This window comes from Strongylocentrotus purpuratus, unplaced genomic scaffold (assembly GCF_000002235.5).
Source record: "Strongylocentrotus purpuratus isolate Spur 01 unplaced genomic scaffold, Spur_5.0 spur5_scaffold_6, whole genome shotgun sequence".
In the NCBI taxonomy this organism is placed as follows: domain Eukaryota; kingdom Metazoa; phylum Echinodermata; class Echinoidea; order Camarodonta; family Strongylocentrotidae; genus Strongylocentrotus; species Strongylocentrotus purpuratus.
Genome location: NW_022145612.1, coordinates 14,922,114 through 14,941,501, shown reverse-complemented (window position 1 = coordinate 14,941,501; position 19,388 = coordinate 14,922,114). Strand labels below are relative to the sequence as shown.

The 19,388-nt window shown below is 37.4% G+C and overlaps 1 protein-coding gene across 1 annotated transcript; it reads right to left on the bottom strand.

Annotated features, from left to right (window-relative positions):
* Positions 1 to 213: 213 nt before the first annotated feature.
* On the bottom strand, positions 214 to 19,182 carry LOC580713 (F-box/LRR-repeat protein 7). Its single transcript, XM_011662607.2, has 4 exons — positions 18,499 to 19,182; positions 12,626 to 12,944; positions 5,437 to 6,141; positions 214 to 1,126 (listed from the first exon to the last, which is right to left on the bottom strand). The coding sequence occupies exons 2-4, from the start codon at positions 12,777 to 12,779 to the stop codon at positions 384 to 386; spliced, it is 1,602 nt and encodes a 533-aa protein (XP_011660909.1). The 5' UTR covers positions 12,780 to 12,944; positions 18,499 to 19,182; the 3' UTR covers positions 214 to 383.
* Between the last annotated feature and the right edge of the window lie 206 nt (positions 19,183 to 19,388).

Sequence of the window (19,388 nt, the reverse complement as noted above, 5' to 3'; positions counted from 1 at the left end):
TTGTGAAATTTGTCCATAACAAAATGACTGATTTATGGGGGGGGGGGGGTAAATAAAGCCTCAATTTGATTACAGCTTCTTATATCAATTCAGTTGATTTTCTTTGGTGTACTAACAATTGTTTCTAAAGAAATCTTTTTTTGGAATAATTTGTTACAACTTGATAGAATGCATTTCTTACATTCTAATGGATAAGTATCAAATCTTATTATCTAGGTAGCCGAACCAATGCCAAATTTATTATTGAAACATTATACCTCTAGTAAACAACGGACCTTTCAAATTATATTTTGGCAAAGAAGAAATGAGAGTGGTGTGATAAGTTTAACAATACTTCAAGATATTTGCTTAAGTAAGAACTTCACAAGGACGATAGGAAGGTATTAATAGAAAGCTGGATTGGTATGCTCTATGATACACTTGCGACAGCATCGCTTGAGTAGTCTATAAGCCTCTCTGGACACCTCATCACAATCCTGAATATTCAGCTGCTGAAGATCAGGACAGACTTGCGCTAAGACCTCGATCACCTGATCAGTCACATGTAAGCAGCCTTTCAGACTTAACTTCCTCAAGCTCTGACAGTTTGTTGCTATGGATACCAAGCCATGATCCGTGATCAGCGGACATTTGCCAACATCCAGCGATCTGAGTCTTGGGCACCCTCTCGACAGGGCCTCCAGGGATTTGTCGGACACCAATACGCATCCCCTGACATTCAGGTAACGTAACTTGTAGCAATGCTTGGCTATGGCATACACACCCATGTCTGTGATGAGTTCACATTTAGCCACACTGAGGTACCTCAGATGGTACTCCAGCTTGGCAAGTTCCCTCATGGCGCAGTCAGTGACTCGCGGACAGTCACTGAGAGAGACTTCTTTTAGCATGAGACACTGAGTGGTTACATATTGCACACCGATATCAGTCACTCCGACGCACCTTCGGAGATAAAGGTTGACCAGAGTCGGACAGTTGGTGGCTATCGTCCGAAGCCCGTTGTCATCCAGCAGAGAACAGTCAGACATGTCCAGATGGCGTAGATTGATCCGCTGCTTTAAGAAATCCTTGGGATCTGAGTAGGCAGGCTCCACAGGAAGGTTCATACAGTCTACTTGCTTACAACCTGAAAATGTGTGGAAGCAAAAGGAAATCAAAACATCAAGAAGGATTTAAGTACAGTCTAGAATCATGAGTCAAAACAATGAAAGTATTATGGTGAGAAGTTTATTCCTAGCAACAGTTCAAAATTAATACTTAGGTAAATTCTCCTTTGTTTATGATCTGTCTAAAATTGCTGAAATGCAGGATCTATTTATGACTCTGTACCATAAGGATTTCTAATCACTGAGATTCGTAATAAGTATAGTTATCATTAGAATTACCATTCACAGAATTCTGTGCCATCCTTAAATGTCAATGTCAAAATGCCCAGCTTCTTTCCCTCAATAATAGTACACATTTCGTGAATAAAGTGAAAACGAAACACTCTAATGCACATCAAATCCTTGATATCCGGACAATCATCAATAAGGCTGTGCACAACAGTGTAATGAGGTACCCGAGTACACTCCCATGCTTACAAGCGAATACTCGAGTATTCGGACGCCATGTTTTTTTTTAATTTAAAAAAAAAAAAAAAAAAAAAAATTATTTTTTTAAATTTTTTTAATTTTATTTTTATTTTATTATTATTTTTTTTTTGCCACCACCATACATACCACTGCGGCCGTAAAGTATTTTGGCGACAATATTCAAATCACTGACTAATCGCCAATAACTCAAAACACAACAACAACAACAACTGGAGCAGTATCCCAGTTCTGTCGCCGAAAACGCATGCAATTTTACTTTGAGTTGCAGTTGAAGGCGCCGATTTAATAATAATAATAACAGTGAACAATGCTGTTTTAAAAACCAAAGATGGCAGAATAATCCATTTTCCTCCAAGTAGAAATCCAGACATTTGGTCCCAGCTAGTTGGGAAACATTTTTACCGACGGCACCATGCCAGCGGCCGCCGCTCACCCAGGCACGGGTAAGCGTCGGCCTGGACATTTAATTTTTTTTTTTTTTTGCGGCCGAATATTCGGGTACGAGAAATCGTACCCGAGTAGTTGTCAACCGTGCGGGTACTCGAGCATTTGACTACCCTTCACAGCCTTAATCATCAACCTCTCTGGAAATTACCAATTTCTTTTAGTTTAGATTACAAATTCCCCAAATCTGTAGGTTTCCCCAAAAGCTCCTTTAATGAAGCCGTGTTTTCGACCAAAATATCCAAATCGATAGTGGAAGCTTCAATAATGCCAGTTGGTGTGTATAGGATTACAATGCCCTTCCCTCTGGGTCTGGAGGTAATGGTATATTGTTCTTCAAGATCGTATCTAAGGAAGTAATCTACACCAAAAGGTTTTTCTTTTTTCTGTTGTTTGGGGGTGTTTTACTTGCCTACCGGCCATAATCAAAGTTCAGGTTAGGGTTCAGCCCCATCCATCCATGTTTATGCCCACCCAACACTTCCATAAATATCCTTCACTAGCCTTCATACAGACTGCCAAAATCCAAAAGATACCACATAGGAAATTCTTCTATTTAATCTCTTTATTTAAGGGTAGGTATAATAGGATATAAATCAGCATCATCTCAAGTCTGACATAGTTTATTTGCTGTGAGAAAATGATTGTCTGCATTACAGTTTCAATTGTCTTTTGTGAATGACCTCTTTTTTGTGTAATTTTGTATAGTAATATCATTTTTATTTCTATGTCATGTCCTACCATTTTCATTCTGTAGACACAATAATATTGGATGGATTGCAAGAAGGATTGAATGGCAAGGAGATAATTACAGCATATAGTAATATGTTTTTGAGTTGTCAATACGAGTATCTAGCTCACTCTTTTATACATCATTCATCCTCATCAGGGATTGGCCGGGCTATTTCAATAAGATGCAGTCCACAGACTTAAAAAAATAGCATCACTGTATCCTATTTCAAGATTTGCATGTTAAGTAACAAAAAGTGCAGTTTCCTCATGGAGTATGACATATATGAAGTATATTGTGCACTTATTTTAAGCTCCTGTGCTGTGATCAATAAAATAGCATACCAGTAACCAAGTAAACCTACAGTGGAATATGCCATAAAAGGAAAAGGGTCAATCCAGTGGTGAAATAGGTTTAGACAGAAAGCACTATTTTACAAATATGCTTTAGATATTTATCCTGCGAAAGAAAAGGGACTTTCAAATACCATTAACTATTAAAATCCTTCATACATCCATTAGGATTACCCACAGTATCAAGTAGACTAGCTGAATGAATGCCTTTTCAGTTTGTAAGCTGGCAAATCCTCTCTACTGTTGATATTCTGGCCGATTTTTGGCCAATTATCTACTTTCCGAGTTTCCGAGGCAAAATGTAATCCAGGCCTATCAATAGAGTGGTGCTTATGTCTCAATGGAAGTTTTAATATTCATTTTCAATAATTGGAGTTTTGGTCATTTGTATTTCTGCATGGAGGAATCTACTCCGTGATAATATGTGGTCAACTGTCATGAATGAGTTAAAGAGTCATGGACTATTTCATTAAATGGCCATTACGTCTAAAATCATGTTGATTGATGCTGAGGTTGCCGACATTGAATTCAAAGTGTAGATTGCTGGCTACATAAATAATTTTAATCATTAAATGACTACATTATCTATATTTGAGGTTGATCGATGCATTTGAAAGTAATAAAGTGCATTTTGCATGAGTTTTTTACAAGATGTTTATGCTGTCACCATTTGATGATTTGGACAGTGCACATATATAATTATGAAACAATTCAATTATCTTGAATATGACATGAACAGCTAGTAAAATGTACACAGATCTATCTCTTACTACAAGAGAAATTTACCATTTTGTACTTTCTTTGTTGCAGTGTACAGTGCTGCATGTACTTTGATATTATCACCAAACAATCAATTTCTCTCTTGTGATGTTGAAAATATGAATACATATAGTCTAAAACTCTATGTTGCTGTAGATATAGAGTCCATTATAAAGTTATAACCATATATAAATAAAATATAGTAGTGTACTTCCAGCAACATTGCCATAAATTTACAACAAGCAAAGTTCCGCAAACTCAACAGTTTGAGCCGATTACTTCTAACTCCTCAAGCAAATTTGAACAAATCTGATCATTTTAAGAGGGAATTATTAGGTTTCTATGAAAAAGAAATGAAGCAGTTAACAGGATTTTCACATTCCTGCAATGAACTGAAGATGACCAGCACTAAACTTTCACCCTTTTGCACTTTTAGCTGAAGATATCCCCATAAGACTTGTGAGAAATGCTAAATACCGCATACACCATCTTCGTAGAAATAAATTTGGGGTCATCAATAGATCAAGGCAGATTACATGTATACCTCACTACAAGTAGTTAAGGTTATAAAACAGAATTTCTAGGATTACTACACTCTCATCCCTAACCTTTTCTCTAGAATCTTAAGCTACTTTACAACTAAAGCTGTTAATCTCTTACTGTTACAAAGCTTGGTGACAAAGCTTATCATTATCTAGCTACAAAGATGGAATGAGATTTGCAACCTCAATCCTTTAAACTCCTTTCACCTTCAATATGGAGATGTGGAAGGAAATTGCTTAGAAGTATCTCCTTAAACTGTAAGTAGCCCTTTTAGCTACTACAATATCACCTTTGGGAATTCATGTAACACTTTCAATTTCCCCTTCTTCGACTGATTCTACTTTTGTTGCTTACAAATAGTTAAATTAGCACAGAATTGTAAGGTCGATACTCCAACAATTTATAAGTTGGCTTTAGAAACTTATTGACAGGTAAGAATGACACATATGAACAGGGGTGATTTGTGGTAGCATCAGAGCCTTGTTATGACTTTAACTACAAATCCAGAAATGGTACTACTACTATTAAATGTCAATTATTGTTAGGCACAAAGACATTTTATTTTCTTTGATTTAATACCCTATTTATATTTCATTTCACTCAAGAAAACAGATTATTTATTCATCCCTTTCATTTGGTGATACCTAAGTCATAGCTGAGTAACAGAGGCAAAGCTACCCCCCCCCCCTCCCTCTCCATTTTATAGGGAGGCAGCATATATGCTCCCCCAATAAAATTGCATTAAAAAGAAAGAAGGAAAAAAAAGGGGAAAAGGGGAAGACAAAAAAGAAATTTAAAAGAGAGAGGGGTAAGACAGGAAAAGAAGATGTTACACCTCTTTCTAACAACCTCTGTGTAATCAGTAGCGATGTAGTTTTTCATTTCATCTGCTGGTGGAGACCTCTCCCTTCCCATGATTCCATTGCCCCCCTCAATATCTACACCCATATGCCATTGATGATACCCTACTTTGAATTTGAACCAGTACTTAGTTCATTTCCCTTCTACCTACCAGAGATGTCCAGGTAATCCAAGTTAGGGCACCTGGAGACGATTTGAAAGATGGCAGCATTACTGATCTGGTGGCATCCCATCAATTCGACATGAAGAAGCTCCGGGCACCTATGAGCTACGAGTTCCAGGGCCTTGTCAGACAGTCTATGGCACCCATTCAAGAAAAGTCTCTCCACCGACAGGCAGAGGTACGGCGTTTCTCGCGATAACCGCTTCACAAGCACTTTCAACGCGAAATTAACATCCAGCCTTCTCCCGGAGAGCTGTATTGTAGTCCATAGCGTAGGCTGCCATGCTAACCTATGCCATCTCCTGCTCACACAAGAGCAGCGGCATAATTGTTTTGTGGATAGGTATGAAAACATATTAGTGATGATGCTATCCGTGAGTCTATCAAACGGTGATGGCCTCTGCACATCCAATGTTCTTGAGGATGCTGCATCCTCTTGCCCCTGGCCAATGTCATCCTCATATGCAATCTCAGCATTGTTGTTACCATTGTAGTTGGATTCTGAAGCGGATCGGGTAGATGAATTTGTCTTGGACAGCTCAGCACTGGACGTGGGACTCTTGGAGCGGTTGGAAGCGATACTGCTCTTGGCGGTGGACTCCGGAGTCTGGATGTCACTGGTGGGTGTGGTGGGGGGCTGAGGGAGCTTCTTGGTGATGGACCCATTGGGGATGTTCTCAAGCTTCAAGGAATCTGAATGGCATGGGAGAAAGAAATAGTATTGAGAGAGTATGAATTAAAGCCAAGTTATCTTGATCCATAATGAAAGTCTTGATTTAGCAAACAAGTGACACCAATTCTTGTTTGAGGGATATATTAAATAAGAAAAATTAAAAAGCCATCAAATCACAAAGGTTTGATACAAAGCACTTCTCAACTGTCATGTTAGCAAGTAGTTCTCATCATGATTGTCTGATGAGAGCCAAGATGGCGTAAACTCATATCCTTTCATACAGAGTTAATGTCATTTTGGCTCTTAACAGAAGATATGACTTATCATTTTGAGATGTCTTGATTTACCATTGTGTTTAAAAACATCCCATGATTAGTTTCAATCCAATTCAAATGAGTTATATCTGAATTTTGTAAATAATCTACAGAACAGAAAATGACGCATTGCATTTAATATCGCAGTAACTTTCATTGACAATTTTTTTTTTTAACAGCAGTGCAGCATGCATGCAATATATTTGTTAAACTGAGAAGATTTTTGATCTATGGTGTACTTTTGTATCTAGAACCTTTCTATTCCTACCCCCCCCCCCCCCAAGGAAATGTTCTACTAAATTTAAGTACTTGTAGTTATTTTTTCTCTCGTAAAAGTTGGGGATTTAAGTAGAACATTATGAAGCTTGTTCCTATGGAAGATATTTAAAGCTAATTTCAACAATGAAATACATCTCTAAAACACCACATTTAACAAAATGTTATTTATGATACCTGTTTGAAAACCTAGTGGGAAACAAAGGAATAGGCACAAAAAAGTGAGTTATTTATTGTATTTTTCTTCAAACTTGTATTGCTCTTTAACTGCCTGAACCACTGCACTATGATTTTTATCACAATATTTAAGTGAACCTTTGACCTTGTCACCTTTTCACCGGGACAAAACAATTGACGATCTGACACAGACCTTGTTTATGATGTCAAAAAGTACATCATTGTCAGACTGATAAAATCTTTTGAGCAATCATGCAGTACTTATCTACTTTATGTAAATAAAATTTCTCTCAAACAGAATAGAAATTTTAGAAATTGGATATAGTACTCCATGTCTGTCAATTTTGTTTTTAAATGATTTAATTATACATGACAAAGAGAGAAGTGTTGATAGTGCTTCTAACACAATTACGAAAATAGTCTCATCCTCTTCCAGACAATAATTTGGCAATGAGTTTGGGTAAACATCTTTAAAATAGTATGCAATATCCATTTTGGAATCAGTGTTACTTGCACTAATTCATACAAACTTAAATACACATTTGAGCATTCATAACATTCAAGGATGTCTTGAACTTGGTTCTGCATTAACTTAACAATAAATATGGAAAATTTCTTGTTCATAGAATTAGGTTTTAATTTCCTGCATAAAAGCAGAAGACTTCTCAGGAGCATTTTTTGTATTCTTTCCAGAGCTTTGCTGAGCATTCCAGAGCCCATCACTCTCCACTCCCTCATATTTCTTCCTTTAAAAAACATGTTTTATCTTTTCATTTTGATGCTGACTGACACTCTGTCATTGTTATGATATGTTGCATTTTCTACCCACACCCTACATACCGGTATTTCTTCTGAATATTATCATTCCATCCCACAATGATACTGTACAAAATCATTTAAAAATAACCATTGTGTGGGTAACTATCATAAAACCAAGGTCATCTCATCCTGCCATTCATATATTTTTTATCTTCTAAAGAAGTGATTATATCTCAATACAATAGACCAAGCAGACATATTGATTCTTCCCTATCGAAGAACATTCAGATTATGTACATAACATGAAATTCAATATTACAGGTATTGATGTCACTTCACTAATAAATAAACCTTCTATATGTTTGACTATCGGGGTAAAGGCCAGGGGTAAAGGGGAAAGGCCTGCTTGGTATTGTGTTTCTCTCACTGCAATGCAGTTATTGGAATCTCAATGCTGAACTGCTAACGGCAAAACCCAAATGAAATAGTTAATATAGCTATGGGTGAAATAATAACATGTATATGCTAGCAAAATATACCTGTCATTTCAGTCTAGGCAGTGAAAATACCAAATAGTCCCTTATGTAAATAACCTTAAAACAGCAAGAGAAAAACCACTTGAGCTGCGTTCCTATGAACTGGGAGGTTTAAGAAAATATGACAGATTTACCGAGGTGATGATGAACACAAAGTTTTTACCCCTAACCCTAACAGATTCTCTAGTCGTAACCTAACTGGCATATTATCGGTGGTTCGGTACAATAGGTAGTTATATCATCAGTATGTCCATGGTTATATTCACTTCCCAAGACAAAATATTACACACATTTAAACTACATTTTCTGTTTTCAGAAATGAAAATTATTATCAATAAATCAACACCACAGAGAGAGAGAGAGAGAGAGAGAGGGAGGGGGGGGGAGAAAAACGAAGAGGGGACAGTGGGAGAGAGTGGGAGAAAAAGAGATTGTGGGAGGAAGGGATGGGTTGGGGGGGGGGGGGGGGTTGGTGGAGGTGATTACTTAACAAGTGGCTAAAGTTTGTTGTTCTTACATGCTTCACATCCTCTTTGATTTTTCTTTAAGTAATCCATTGACTTTCTTTGGCAGATGAATTGAACTGGCAGAAAAATAACAGGATGCAGACAATTCACACTTTCTTACGTTTCTACACTACAGATGAAGTAACCTATTGACATTCTTTCACTTCACTTCTGAATGCATACCAATTACAATAGAAAGCAAATTTGTCACTAGTAATTGATTGAGCCAGGAAATAATCTTGAGCCTGTATCTGTCCCTTCACAGATTTGTGAGATTACATTGATTATATTTTGTTTTTATGCCGAGCTATTACAGTATTTCTTTGCCTACCAAGAAGCTTATGCGTCCCCATACCCCGCAGCTGTCACCCGCAGGGCAGATTTCATACGGTGGCGACTGGTCCTAAAAAAACTCCCAAATCAATATCTGCATTTCTTTCTTTTATTATGCCTTCTCAGGAAATTTCTGGAAGACTCCTGGATGCCTGGGGATAGGATTTTTTTAATAACAATTTATTATTGCAAAGGAGGTTGATGATCTGCTAAATCTACTATTGGTTTATCTTTTAGTGGATGATGATGATGATCTACTAGTAAACTGAAAAACAAAATATTGAAAACAGCAGCAAAAGAGTACTGTAGTCTGAAATACAGCAAACATAAAGGCCAAATGAAGACAAGGGATTTTTTCATGAAGGTAAAATATTTGAATCATTATTATTTTCAGAAAAGATAAGATTTTTTATTTTTGTACTAGAATAATAATTCAAAGAGTACAGTTAAAATGTATTGTGTCATTCAGTTGTATGTATCTTCCACGGCTCAGTTTCTACTCAGTGTACAAGTGCATGTCAAAATTGGATTGATATTATTAACAATATCATACTCAAAAGAATTTAACTTTTGATGCAGGACTCATCAGGCCCGATCTTCAGTAGAGATATACTGATTTAATTAGGAAATGGCTTCTGCACAGTTTTGGTAATGTCGGAAATGTAAACCTGGAACACATCTCAGAAACTGTTATTATCAATCCTAATGTTTCTATCTCTTCCTAACATAAACAAAGTGGAGTGAGAAGACACACATATTGCCTGATTGAAATGGATGCTTCCAATCATTACAAATCAGAGGAACCTTTCATCAATGAATCTCCATGTGGCAGAAATATAAACAGACAATTTGCCTCTAGACCATGACTCCAAAAGAGTCCAAATAATAAACAGAGGACATATTTAGAAACAAATATTCTCTGTAACAAGCGGGAGAATTTCTCCGGATATTACTATCAAACGCAGAGGAAGGAGCAAATTTCAAATTGGCCAGTCGCGAGGCAGTCTTTGTCAGATGCACAAGAATAGCAAATGAAAATTAAAGTATTGTTACCAGATGGATTCTGAATAGTCTACAAAGTACAGATAGCTTGTTAATCATACGCAACTAGAAAACAACTTGGTATCCAGTCTTGTATGAAACAAAAAATCAATATGGCACAAACAGGATACAATCGAAGCGCAAAGCAGAAAAACAGGTTGTTTGTAAGAAATTGTAATCTGTAAGTTACAAAAGCAAGATGGAGTTGCAAAAAGAAGAACTCTCTAAATACTTTTGAGATCAACAAGCCTATAAAAAGCAAAGAAGAACTTAAAAGCAATTTCATATTCATCAGAATAGGGAAAAAATTGGATATGAAACATAATCTTATAAAATGAAGAAGAAAAGATATGACCATATGAATAGTATACTAGGAATTTGTTTTGAATCATTTCAGAGCAAGTTCTTTCAGAACAGCATTCATAATTATATATCGGTAAACTAAATTCTTTAAACATTTTATTCAAAAGTGTGTTTCTTCTAATCTACAGTTAACATAACTGAATTGTTTAATTAATTTTTTTATATTTTACAAGTTAATCTATATTCATACTTTTAAGCAATTACAATTCTGATTTAGGTAGTCTGATATATTTTATCAGAAATAGAGCAATGATAGTATGCCTTACTGCGTGTATTAAGAATGCAACAACACAATCTCCAATGGCAGGTACATCTCATGTCACACATAGCTACATGAAAGCGGAGGTAGGGTAGTAGTAGCAGAACATAATCATCATCATTAGTCATGTCACATGTTCCTAATTTCCTTCTAATCCCCCTTTGTGGGATGGTCTCTGAGGACATCAATGATGGCAGGACACTTATGGAATATTGAGACGGGGATGTGCTGCTAGTGGCTGGCAGGCAGGAAGGCATCATCTTCATGCCATGAACATGAAGATGTCAGCAGGGATGGCATCAGTTCAGCATTTACTCAATTAAAGATGCTATGTTCACCTTCTACCACTTAGGTTTTTATATGGAGCTGATAATTTAATCACAACTAGATAATTGTTTTAGTGCGAAGGCCGAATCTGCATCTCCTCATTCTTGTCATTAGTTTTTAAAGAGTATGCTTTTTTTACTAACTAAAAAAGCATGATGGTGCTACAAATGTTCTTTGAGAGTGCTGCAGGTGCATCTTGACTATTTCATGGACTTTCCATTGACCCCTATTCAAATCCTTTCCTGTAAAAATGCTCTCTTCTCAAATTCACAGCTCTTACAAGCAAACAGCACTTAAGTTGCTCCTCAATCGAACAGTAATCAAGTTTCACGGTCACAATCCAGTCTTACTGGGTCTAAGCTATGGTATACCATGATTGAAATCCTCGACACTAAAGGGCTGAATCGAGAAGTAACTTTCCACATCTCCTGTATTCAACGGCACGTACAATCCATGACAATTGACAGTAGAACTTCACCAGAATCCACTTTGTAGGAAATGTGTCTGATCTGACAGATGTCAACGGGAAGGGCCCCTCATACATACCAACGTGCAGGCAGACAGGTACCGATACAAAATGTATGGTTAAAGAATTCAAGCAGAATAGAGAATGCACTAGATTGGAATTATGGAGCCAAAGTTCATGACATCTTAGCCCCCAAGGCATAGTGTATCCAGTTGAAACATTCTGAACCTAATTTGTTTGCTAAATTTAAAACCTTAAAATGACGATCTGTTCTTTTCTTCTTTTTTCCAGCTTGAAAAGCAAGATTTTTTTTCACATTATCCATGGGGAAGCACAAAGTTCTGCGCTTTTTTAACATATTATAAAAAAGTTTTCCCCTTGAGCATTGTCTATGAAATACATAAGAAACAGAACTCAAATACAGAAGACCTTTTAAATTTGCATTATTGTAAAACCATGGGGGAAGCACAAATGTTTGACAGACACTTCTAGACTTACGGCATGTCGTGTAATCGTGGCACAATTATAACAAGAGTAATAACAAACCTCCAAACTTGGCGCGTAAATCCCCTAGGAAACTAAGAAAAATACACCAAGCGTCAGTGCGATTTCTTTAAATTGGGTCAAAATGTCAAATCTTTTGTTTGCGTGGGTTGAAAGCCAGGGGAATCTGAAGTTCAATGTGATCTAGACAATAAAAGAGTGAATATATCTCAACTCCATTCTTTGTCCAATGTTTAAATTGAAAATCTTGTTATACATCATAGTTATCGTTAAGTCATTTTTCATATTTTAGGCAGTTGTTTTGAAGCTGTAGTTGCTCAAATTCAAAGTGAAAAATGGTAGGTAATCTCTTTTTCTTGACTAAATGAGGACAAAAATAATAACAAAATTATAAAGAAACTTGAGAAAGAAGTAAGAAGTCAACACCATAGTTTATTAATAATACCTTAAAGACTATGGCATATGACACAAATTTTCTGCTGAGAGTCATCAGGGCATTACATTTTATGTAAATGTCTATGAAATACCGGTACTGCCCTTCTTTCTCTCAGTATGGCTTTTCATTCTTAAACAGGCATTATTTGAAAGTAGAAGTGTTACTCACATGTACAAAGATACATAATTAATGTCAAAGTATACTCACATTTAAAAGGTGCTGGCTTGCTGATGACGAACTTGAGCATTATTCTCTCACAAAAGAGCGAACATTTCCACAAGACATAATAGTTTTTACGATATAATGGCTCCATTGAGCTTTTCTCCATAGCATGAAACGCATACAGAGCAGCAGGCACCATAGTCAAGCAGATTTGTTGTTTGTGGCACCATTTAGGCTGTCGCTTCAATAGCTGGTTTACAATGTCAAATGTTTTGTTTGAGTCCTTGCTCCAAAGTGTTTGGAGGATCAATCACATGGGATGATGATAAAAGTCAGCAGAGATCAAGTATTAAGGTTGCCTTCACTAAAAAATGAACAAAAGTGCAATGAATTCATCAATGAGTATTGAGGTCATATATAAATATTAGTATGGTTTCTATTGGATTTGTCCTGGGACACATAAGTCGTTAAACAAATCCAAATGAACAGATGACAATCTCTAACACATGAATAAATGATCACCAAAGAAATCAGCCACAATATCACTGTCAAGACTTTTGACGCGATCACTGGTGATAGAGTAAAGGCAAAACATGGAATTTCACATTCATCACCGAGAAAATCCTGGTGCAGCAAAGTCCGCACTAAATGATCAAGCACTGACCCTGCAGAATGACGACAGTTAAATGCCGCAAACGGTTCGATACAGCGAGCCAGTATGCGACTTGAAATCCTCTTTTGTTAATAAGCATAGATTAAATCTGTGAATACTAGTTATTCCACATTGATTGGAGTGAGTTGAATGGAGTGTTCCAACCTGCTCATCCTTGAAATCAGATGAAGTCTGTCCAAATCACCTGGATGTCCTCCAAAAAGGCGCTATTAGGCTGCCCACAAATGATGCCAGCATATCAATAGGTCATTCAAAGAAAATATATCATCAATTTAATGAGAAACTTTTTTTTTCTCCTTCAATGAAAAGTGAGAAGAAAAAAATGTTCACGCTGTCCTGATGAGGTGAATTCAATTTTGACTGTCTTGATTGTTGATGTTGGTGTCTCATGTTTGCAAAGGGAGAAGAAAAAAATCAACCTTGAATATCAACTGAACTGCCTAGCAACCCATCACAGCCATCATGAGTTGAACATTGAAGTTTTTACATAGCAACTGGGCTATTTAGAGAGAGCTTTAGGTAAAAGAGCAGAATTTATAATCGGTGATCATTTCCATTTAGACCGGCCGCAGGAGTAAACTGAGACAGCGGCAACGTGCACAACGTGCTGTGTGTGCATCATCGGCCTAGGAAACCGGAGTTGGGGTGGGCTTTGGGAGACCTGGTAGGCATGCCAGGGAATGGTTTATAGACACAGCTGTAAATCTTGTTCACTTGGGGGCATAGCTGCCAGCTCTCCTTGTTCTCTCCGGAGAGCCGTAACAACGTTTCACACTTTTACTCAACTCCATCAGGTCTCCTTTGGTTATTCCTCATTACAAAGCCAATCCAACAAGGTCAATTGCAATCTTTGAGGTGACAGTTGGGTCTCATATACTCCACAAAAGGCCGCCCTAGAATCACAGCTCTGCCTCATATATCACTTCATAGTTAACCCGATGCTTATATATTCAAGCCTCTCTGTTGACATTGAAAATTCAAGTTCAAAATTGGAGATTCATATTTCCACAAGAAGAAGATCAAGCGATAGATTAGATGCAAAACTTCAACAATACATCACTCTAAAGGAGATAGCATGGTTAGGTGACTCCCTCCAATAGTGCTGCTTGAAAAAGACAAACCAGTACAGTGTAATCACATTTGCTTGATCTCCTTCATTGGCTCAGAATTGATAAATGAGTAAAATCCCTTCTTTCAAAATTGTAGATTCATATTTCTACACCAATAGACCAGATGATAGATGAGGACTGCAAGACTTGAAGCATAACCCAAAACTAAACTGACAGTTAATCTGCCACAAGATTTTAGAAGATAACTCAATGGTGTCATGTGTTTACCAAATAAATCAAAAATAGTACACTTGTACAGATCATGATACCCTTGTGAGGTCAGCAAACCAATGCCTAATGCAGTAATGGCATAAAGTCAATTCACACTTTATAGGTGTCCATTACAGGTCATTACACAGGTCATGGCCATCAATTGATATTCACAAAGGACATATTTTTTCCTCTCATTTTTGTTTGTCTCACTCTATAATGACACAGCAATGCTTCATTGAAATTCTATATCAATTGAAGAAACAGAAATACAGCTTTCATGAAGAGCACGATAATGGTTCCTGTGAGTACAATTAATGCAGTACACCATCAACCATATGGTCCCGTTCATAATCAATACAGCAGAAATGGGTGAAAAAAGCCACAAATTATTTTAATCCTTTTTGTTAAACTCATTGTAATGTATTCTGCGAAGAGAAGATTGGTCACAAAATCTCACAAGTGACTGGAATGATTTGTGCACAGCAGTATTGGAGAAAGATGGCTAGCATCCAATGAAAAATTGGTCCGTTGGTGTGTTACAATCTAACAAGGCATGATGGAGGGCCATTAGATAGGTACTCAGATGGTTGAGCACAAAGTAAATTGGTGAAAGACTTGATAATCACTGGAAATATGAATGAACTGTTGGTATATGTGGACACCAAAGTGGCAGCCTGGAGCTTTCAAATGAAAAGCCTCCTCCAAGCAACAATTACTTCCACAATATGTAACCAGGTGTGAATTTCAGCGCTACTGGCATAAAATCAACATCTTTAACAGCAGACAATTACGGTGGAAATAATCCAATCACGCTGGTTAGATGTTGATAATAGCCACTGACAGAGGGGAAATGGCTATTGATAAATTTAAGCGAATGCAACACAAGCAGCAGATCCTTTCAAACGATGACCTCTCCACAACAATAGTTTCAAATCCATTTTTTAGGCCTGAATTTGAAGTCAAACACCTCCACAAGAAAGGGATAAATTGAGCATAAGGATGTCAATTTGAATAAGAGAATTTTTTTTTTCTTTGATCACAATCAGGGATGAATCAAACTCCAGGGGTATCCAGGTGGGATTTGAGCATCAAAGGATTCTTTCATCAAGACCGACTCCAAAAGTACCTCACGGATCTTCATCAGGTGTCCGCCTCCTCTTTGATGATGGTCATTGTAACATTGAAAAAGAGAATGTTCCAAGGTTTTTAATCAATCAAAACCTTCAGATTTTGAGAAACTCTGCTGTAGTAAACATTTGCAAACAGCCATCTATCTTTCAGAATGTGGCAGCAAAATGAAACTTAATCTCCCAACATTTTTCCACTGAGACATAAAATATGGGTCGATGCATAAACTGTTGGTCTTCACGTTTCCTAGACTTGCTGTAGCCGGAAATATGAAAAATATTCATGCTCTCTCTCTCTTTCTCCATCTCAAAATTCAAATAATCCCTTCTCACAGTGTTGATCGAGCTGGGAAATCGTCCATTGAATCAATGATCTCTGCTTGGATTCTTTGAGGTTTCTATTATTGTTAAGCGGTAGAAGGAAATCGTAGCTTCTGTTTTTCCATGATACCTGTTTATCTTGTGGCTAAAAAGCGAAACTTTGTGCAATCTGTCTGGTTGAAATTTAACCTGCCTGGCCTGGGATGGGCAGATTGTCAGTTCACAGGTCATCAAACAGACAAAGATAACACTTCAACTCTAAGATGCTCTCCCTCCATCTCTCTCTCTCTCTCTCTCCCCCTCTCTTTCTCTTTCTCTCTCTTTTTGTCCCCTCTCTTTCATCTTCTTTTCTCTCTCTCTCTCTCTCTCTCTCTCACAAGTTACTTTTCTCTTTCTATCTCACTCACTCATTATCAATTATGGCAAGGTCCCCAATTCATATGTGTCACAAAAATCAGCACACTGTTGATACGAAGAAGAATTGATGCGAAGCTTCAAACGGTCTGCGTTTAATTCCGAGGATATGAAATGATGGATATTGGGGATTGAGCTGCCAAGAAATGGAGTCCTTTTTACGAGTGCTTGCAGAGAGGTAGAGATCAAAGATCAAGATGCTGAGATGTCAGAAGAAATGACGAGTTACCGTGTTCCGTGCGTGGCTGATGGCTAATGGGCGACAGAAATCTCATTTGTAGCCAAGGAGGAGCAAAACTGACAATATTCCAATAATCCACAATATTTATGCCAAATCAGGTTTCCCGCCATTACAGCTTCTCCAATCATACAAAAATGAGCGCATTGCTCATATCGTCCTTGTTTTCACGAAGTGACGGTAGTGAGGAAAATCGTAACGCAAAGTGAATGCAATTTTTTTTCACTACCGTCACTTCGTGAAAACAGCGACGATATATCACAAATCAGATGTTAACTTCAGAATAATTTTCCTTCAAAAGGCTCAGAAATTATATTCTAAAATGTTGTTTCATCAGCACATGAGACAAAGAACAAAAACAAAATGTACCCACAAATCCTACATTGAAATTAAAAGGTCAATTCTGCTTGTACTCCAATTCTGCATGAACTCCAGATGAAAATTTAAAGACCATGCAAATCCAAAAAAATGGAATAAAAACAATACTGCTGATCGATAATCACACAAAGTTGTGCTATTTCACAAATCCACACCATAAGAGATGAATGAATGTAGCTTCCATGACGAAGGGCAAAAATAGAATGGGAGGTTAAAAGGTGGTATCTCAGAACACTTGGATGTTTACCAGCTCTGTCCGATGATAGCATTGATTTTACATCTGTTGTTGTGTTGCAACTCCTTTGTCCTGTCTTAACAGATCAATAACTGACCAGTGTAAACAACTTTGTAATGAATGAGCACGCACACAAGCGTCCAATTGCGCTTAAAAAAACCAACATGCAAACCTAAGTGATCGTTAATGCATTAATTTGTGCCGTTTTAATAATTTCCTCGTATAGGATCCCTGTTTGCACAATATTTATTGACCATGACTCAAGTGTAAATGAGATACGATCAGTCTTCGGTATTACTTCGGTGGTCAGAAGAGAGGCTCTGATGTCAATCCATAACTTTGAATAAACTAAATTAATTTCATCAACTCCTTCCTTCACTGCAACACAAAATCTTTCATGATCGATGAATTCGCTCAAAATAATAGCCCTCAATTAAGAGGTGATGATTCAAGCTGCATATATATCCATCATGGGAGAGCTAGCTCCTAGCTGGCTGGCTGGCTCCAAATCAATTCTAATCATTTTGGAAGGGTGTTCTATGACGGATGCCTCATGATTGCTGATTGTTGAACGGTTGAATGCATAGCAGGGAATCCAGTCCGCTGGAAAGAGGGGTTGAGGGAAGAATGGAGAGGCTATAGGAGTACTGTAGCATTCGGCTTGATTACGCCACAAGAGCGCAGCTAGGGAGGTAAAAAATGTGTGTGGGGAGAGAGAGAGAGCACACACGAACATGCGGAACTCGAAGTGGGTAAAACAGAAGACACCATAGACACGTCGGCATACATGCAATATCCGGTTATATCTCATTAGATTCAGCTTTAATCTAAGCAGGCGTGAATCACTGCACATCAAGGATCGATGATCTCAAAATGAGCGAATACATAATCCAACACTAGCCAGCTAGGACAAGCACTGCAGAAGAAATTAGCCAAATATCAGATGATGATGATGATGATGATGAGATAATACAAAGTGTTCATCGCGCCTCATAGATTGCTCGGTGGTAAGTGACTACTAAGGTCTTTTACCTGGTAAAACATCCTGGTGATGAAGCTAATGGATATTCCTTATGATCACTGTGCTTTATAAAACAAATTAAAATGTGGCATCAAATGACAAAAAAGAGAAACATAGTGAAATTATCACCAGAGCCTAATAGACTTCTGTCGTTGTATAGAAGTTGTAGATATAAATGAGCAGTGGTACCATTGGTGAACTGTAGAACAAACATGCAACTAGTCAATGATCCAGTAGCGAAGGAGACGAAAAACACTTTCTCTATCTACACAATACCAAGAATACCAATTCAAGGAGCTGGATCGAGCACCACAGTAAATTGAAATAAAATTGTGAGAGTGGGTAAAAATAGAGAAGAGGGTTTCCTACACACTCGCCAGGAAGTGCAGCCAAAAGACAAACACGTTTGAGGTTAATAATCAGGGAGCCAATAGTCTGAAGGGGTGAGAAACCGTAGGCCCCATCAGCTAGCACAATGGCTCTAACAATACCCGATTGGTGCTCCTCGCTCCACTGCTCACCAATTTACCATCTTGGACCACAATGAAACGCCCACAAGCCAAAGACTGGATTACATGACCGTGTTTGCTCCAAAAACACAGTTCCCCCCTCTCTCTCTCTCCTTCAAACTTCTCCTTGCCTCCCTTCAAAAAGAGACAGTCCATTCTAAAAATAAGAAGACATCATGCAAACAGGGAAGAATAGAATGAGGGATCACTTTCATCATGCCTCATTTGTACTTCAAACGGTTTGTGTTTGAAAACAAACTAGCCTACTGTGTGAATGCAAATGACATGAGAAATTCAATATGTCCTTTCAGACCTGAACATTTTCATGAATAAAATTAACCTTGAAATTACTTTGAATAAGAGTCTCCATTCATGAGTAAAATGAATAAATATAATGAATTGCAACAGCATTACATAGGTATCCCTAAAAGAAAAAAAGAAGAAGTACTTAAAATATTTATTAAAAAAATTAAAATCCTTTTTTTTTTTCCTAAAAAGAACATCGTCTTAAATAAAAACCTATTCAAGTTTGAATGTGAGAGCTACGCAATAAAGGCATTTTATTTCTCT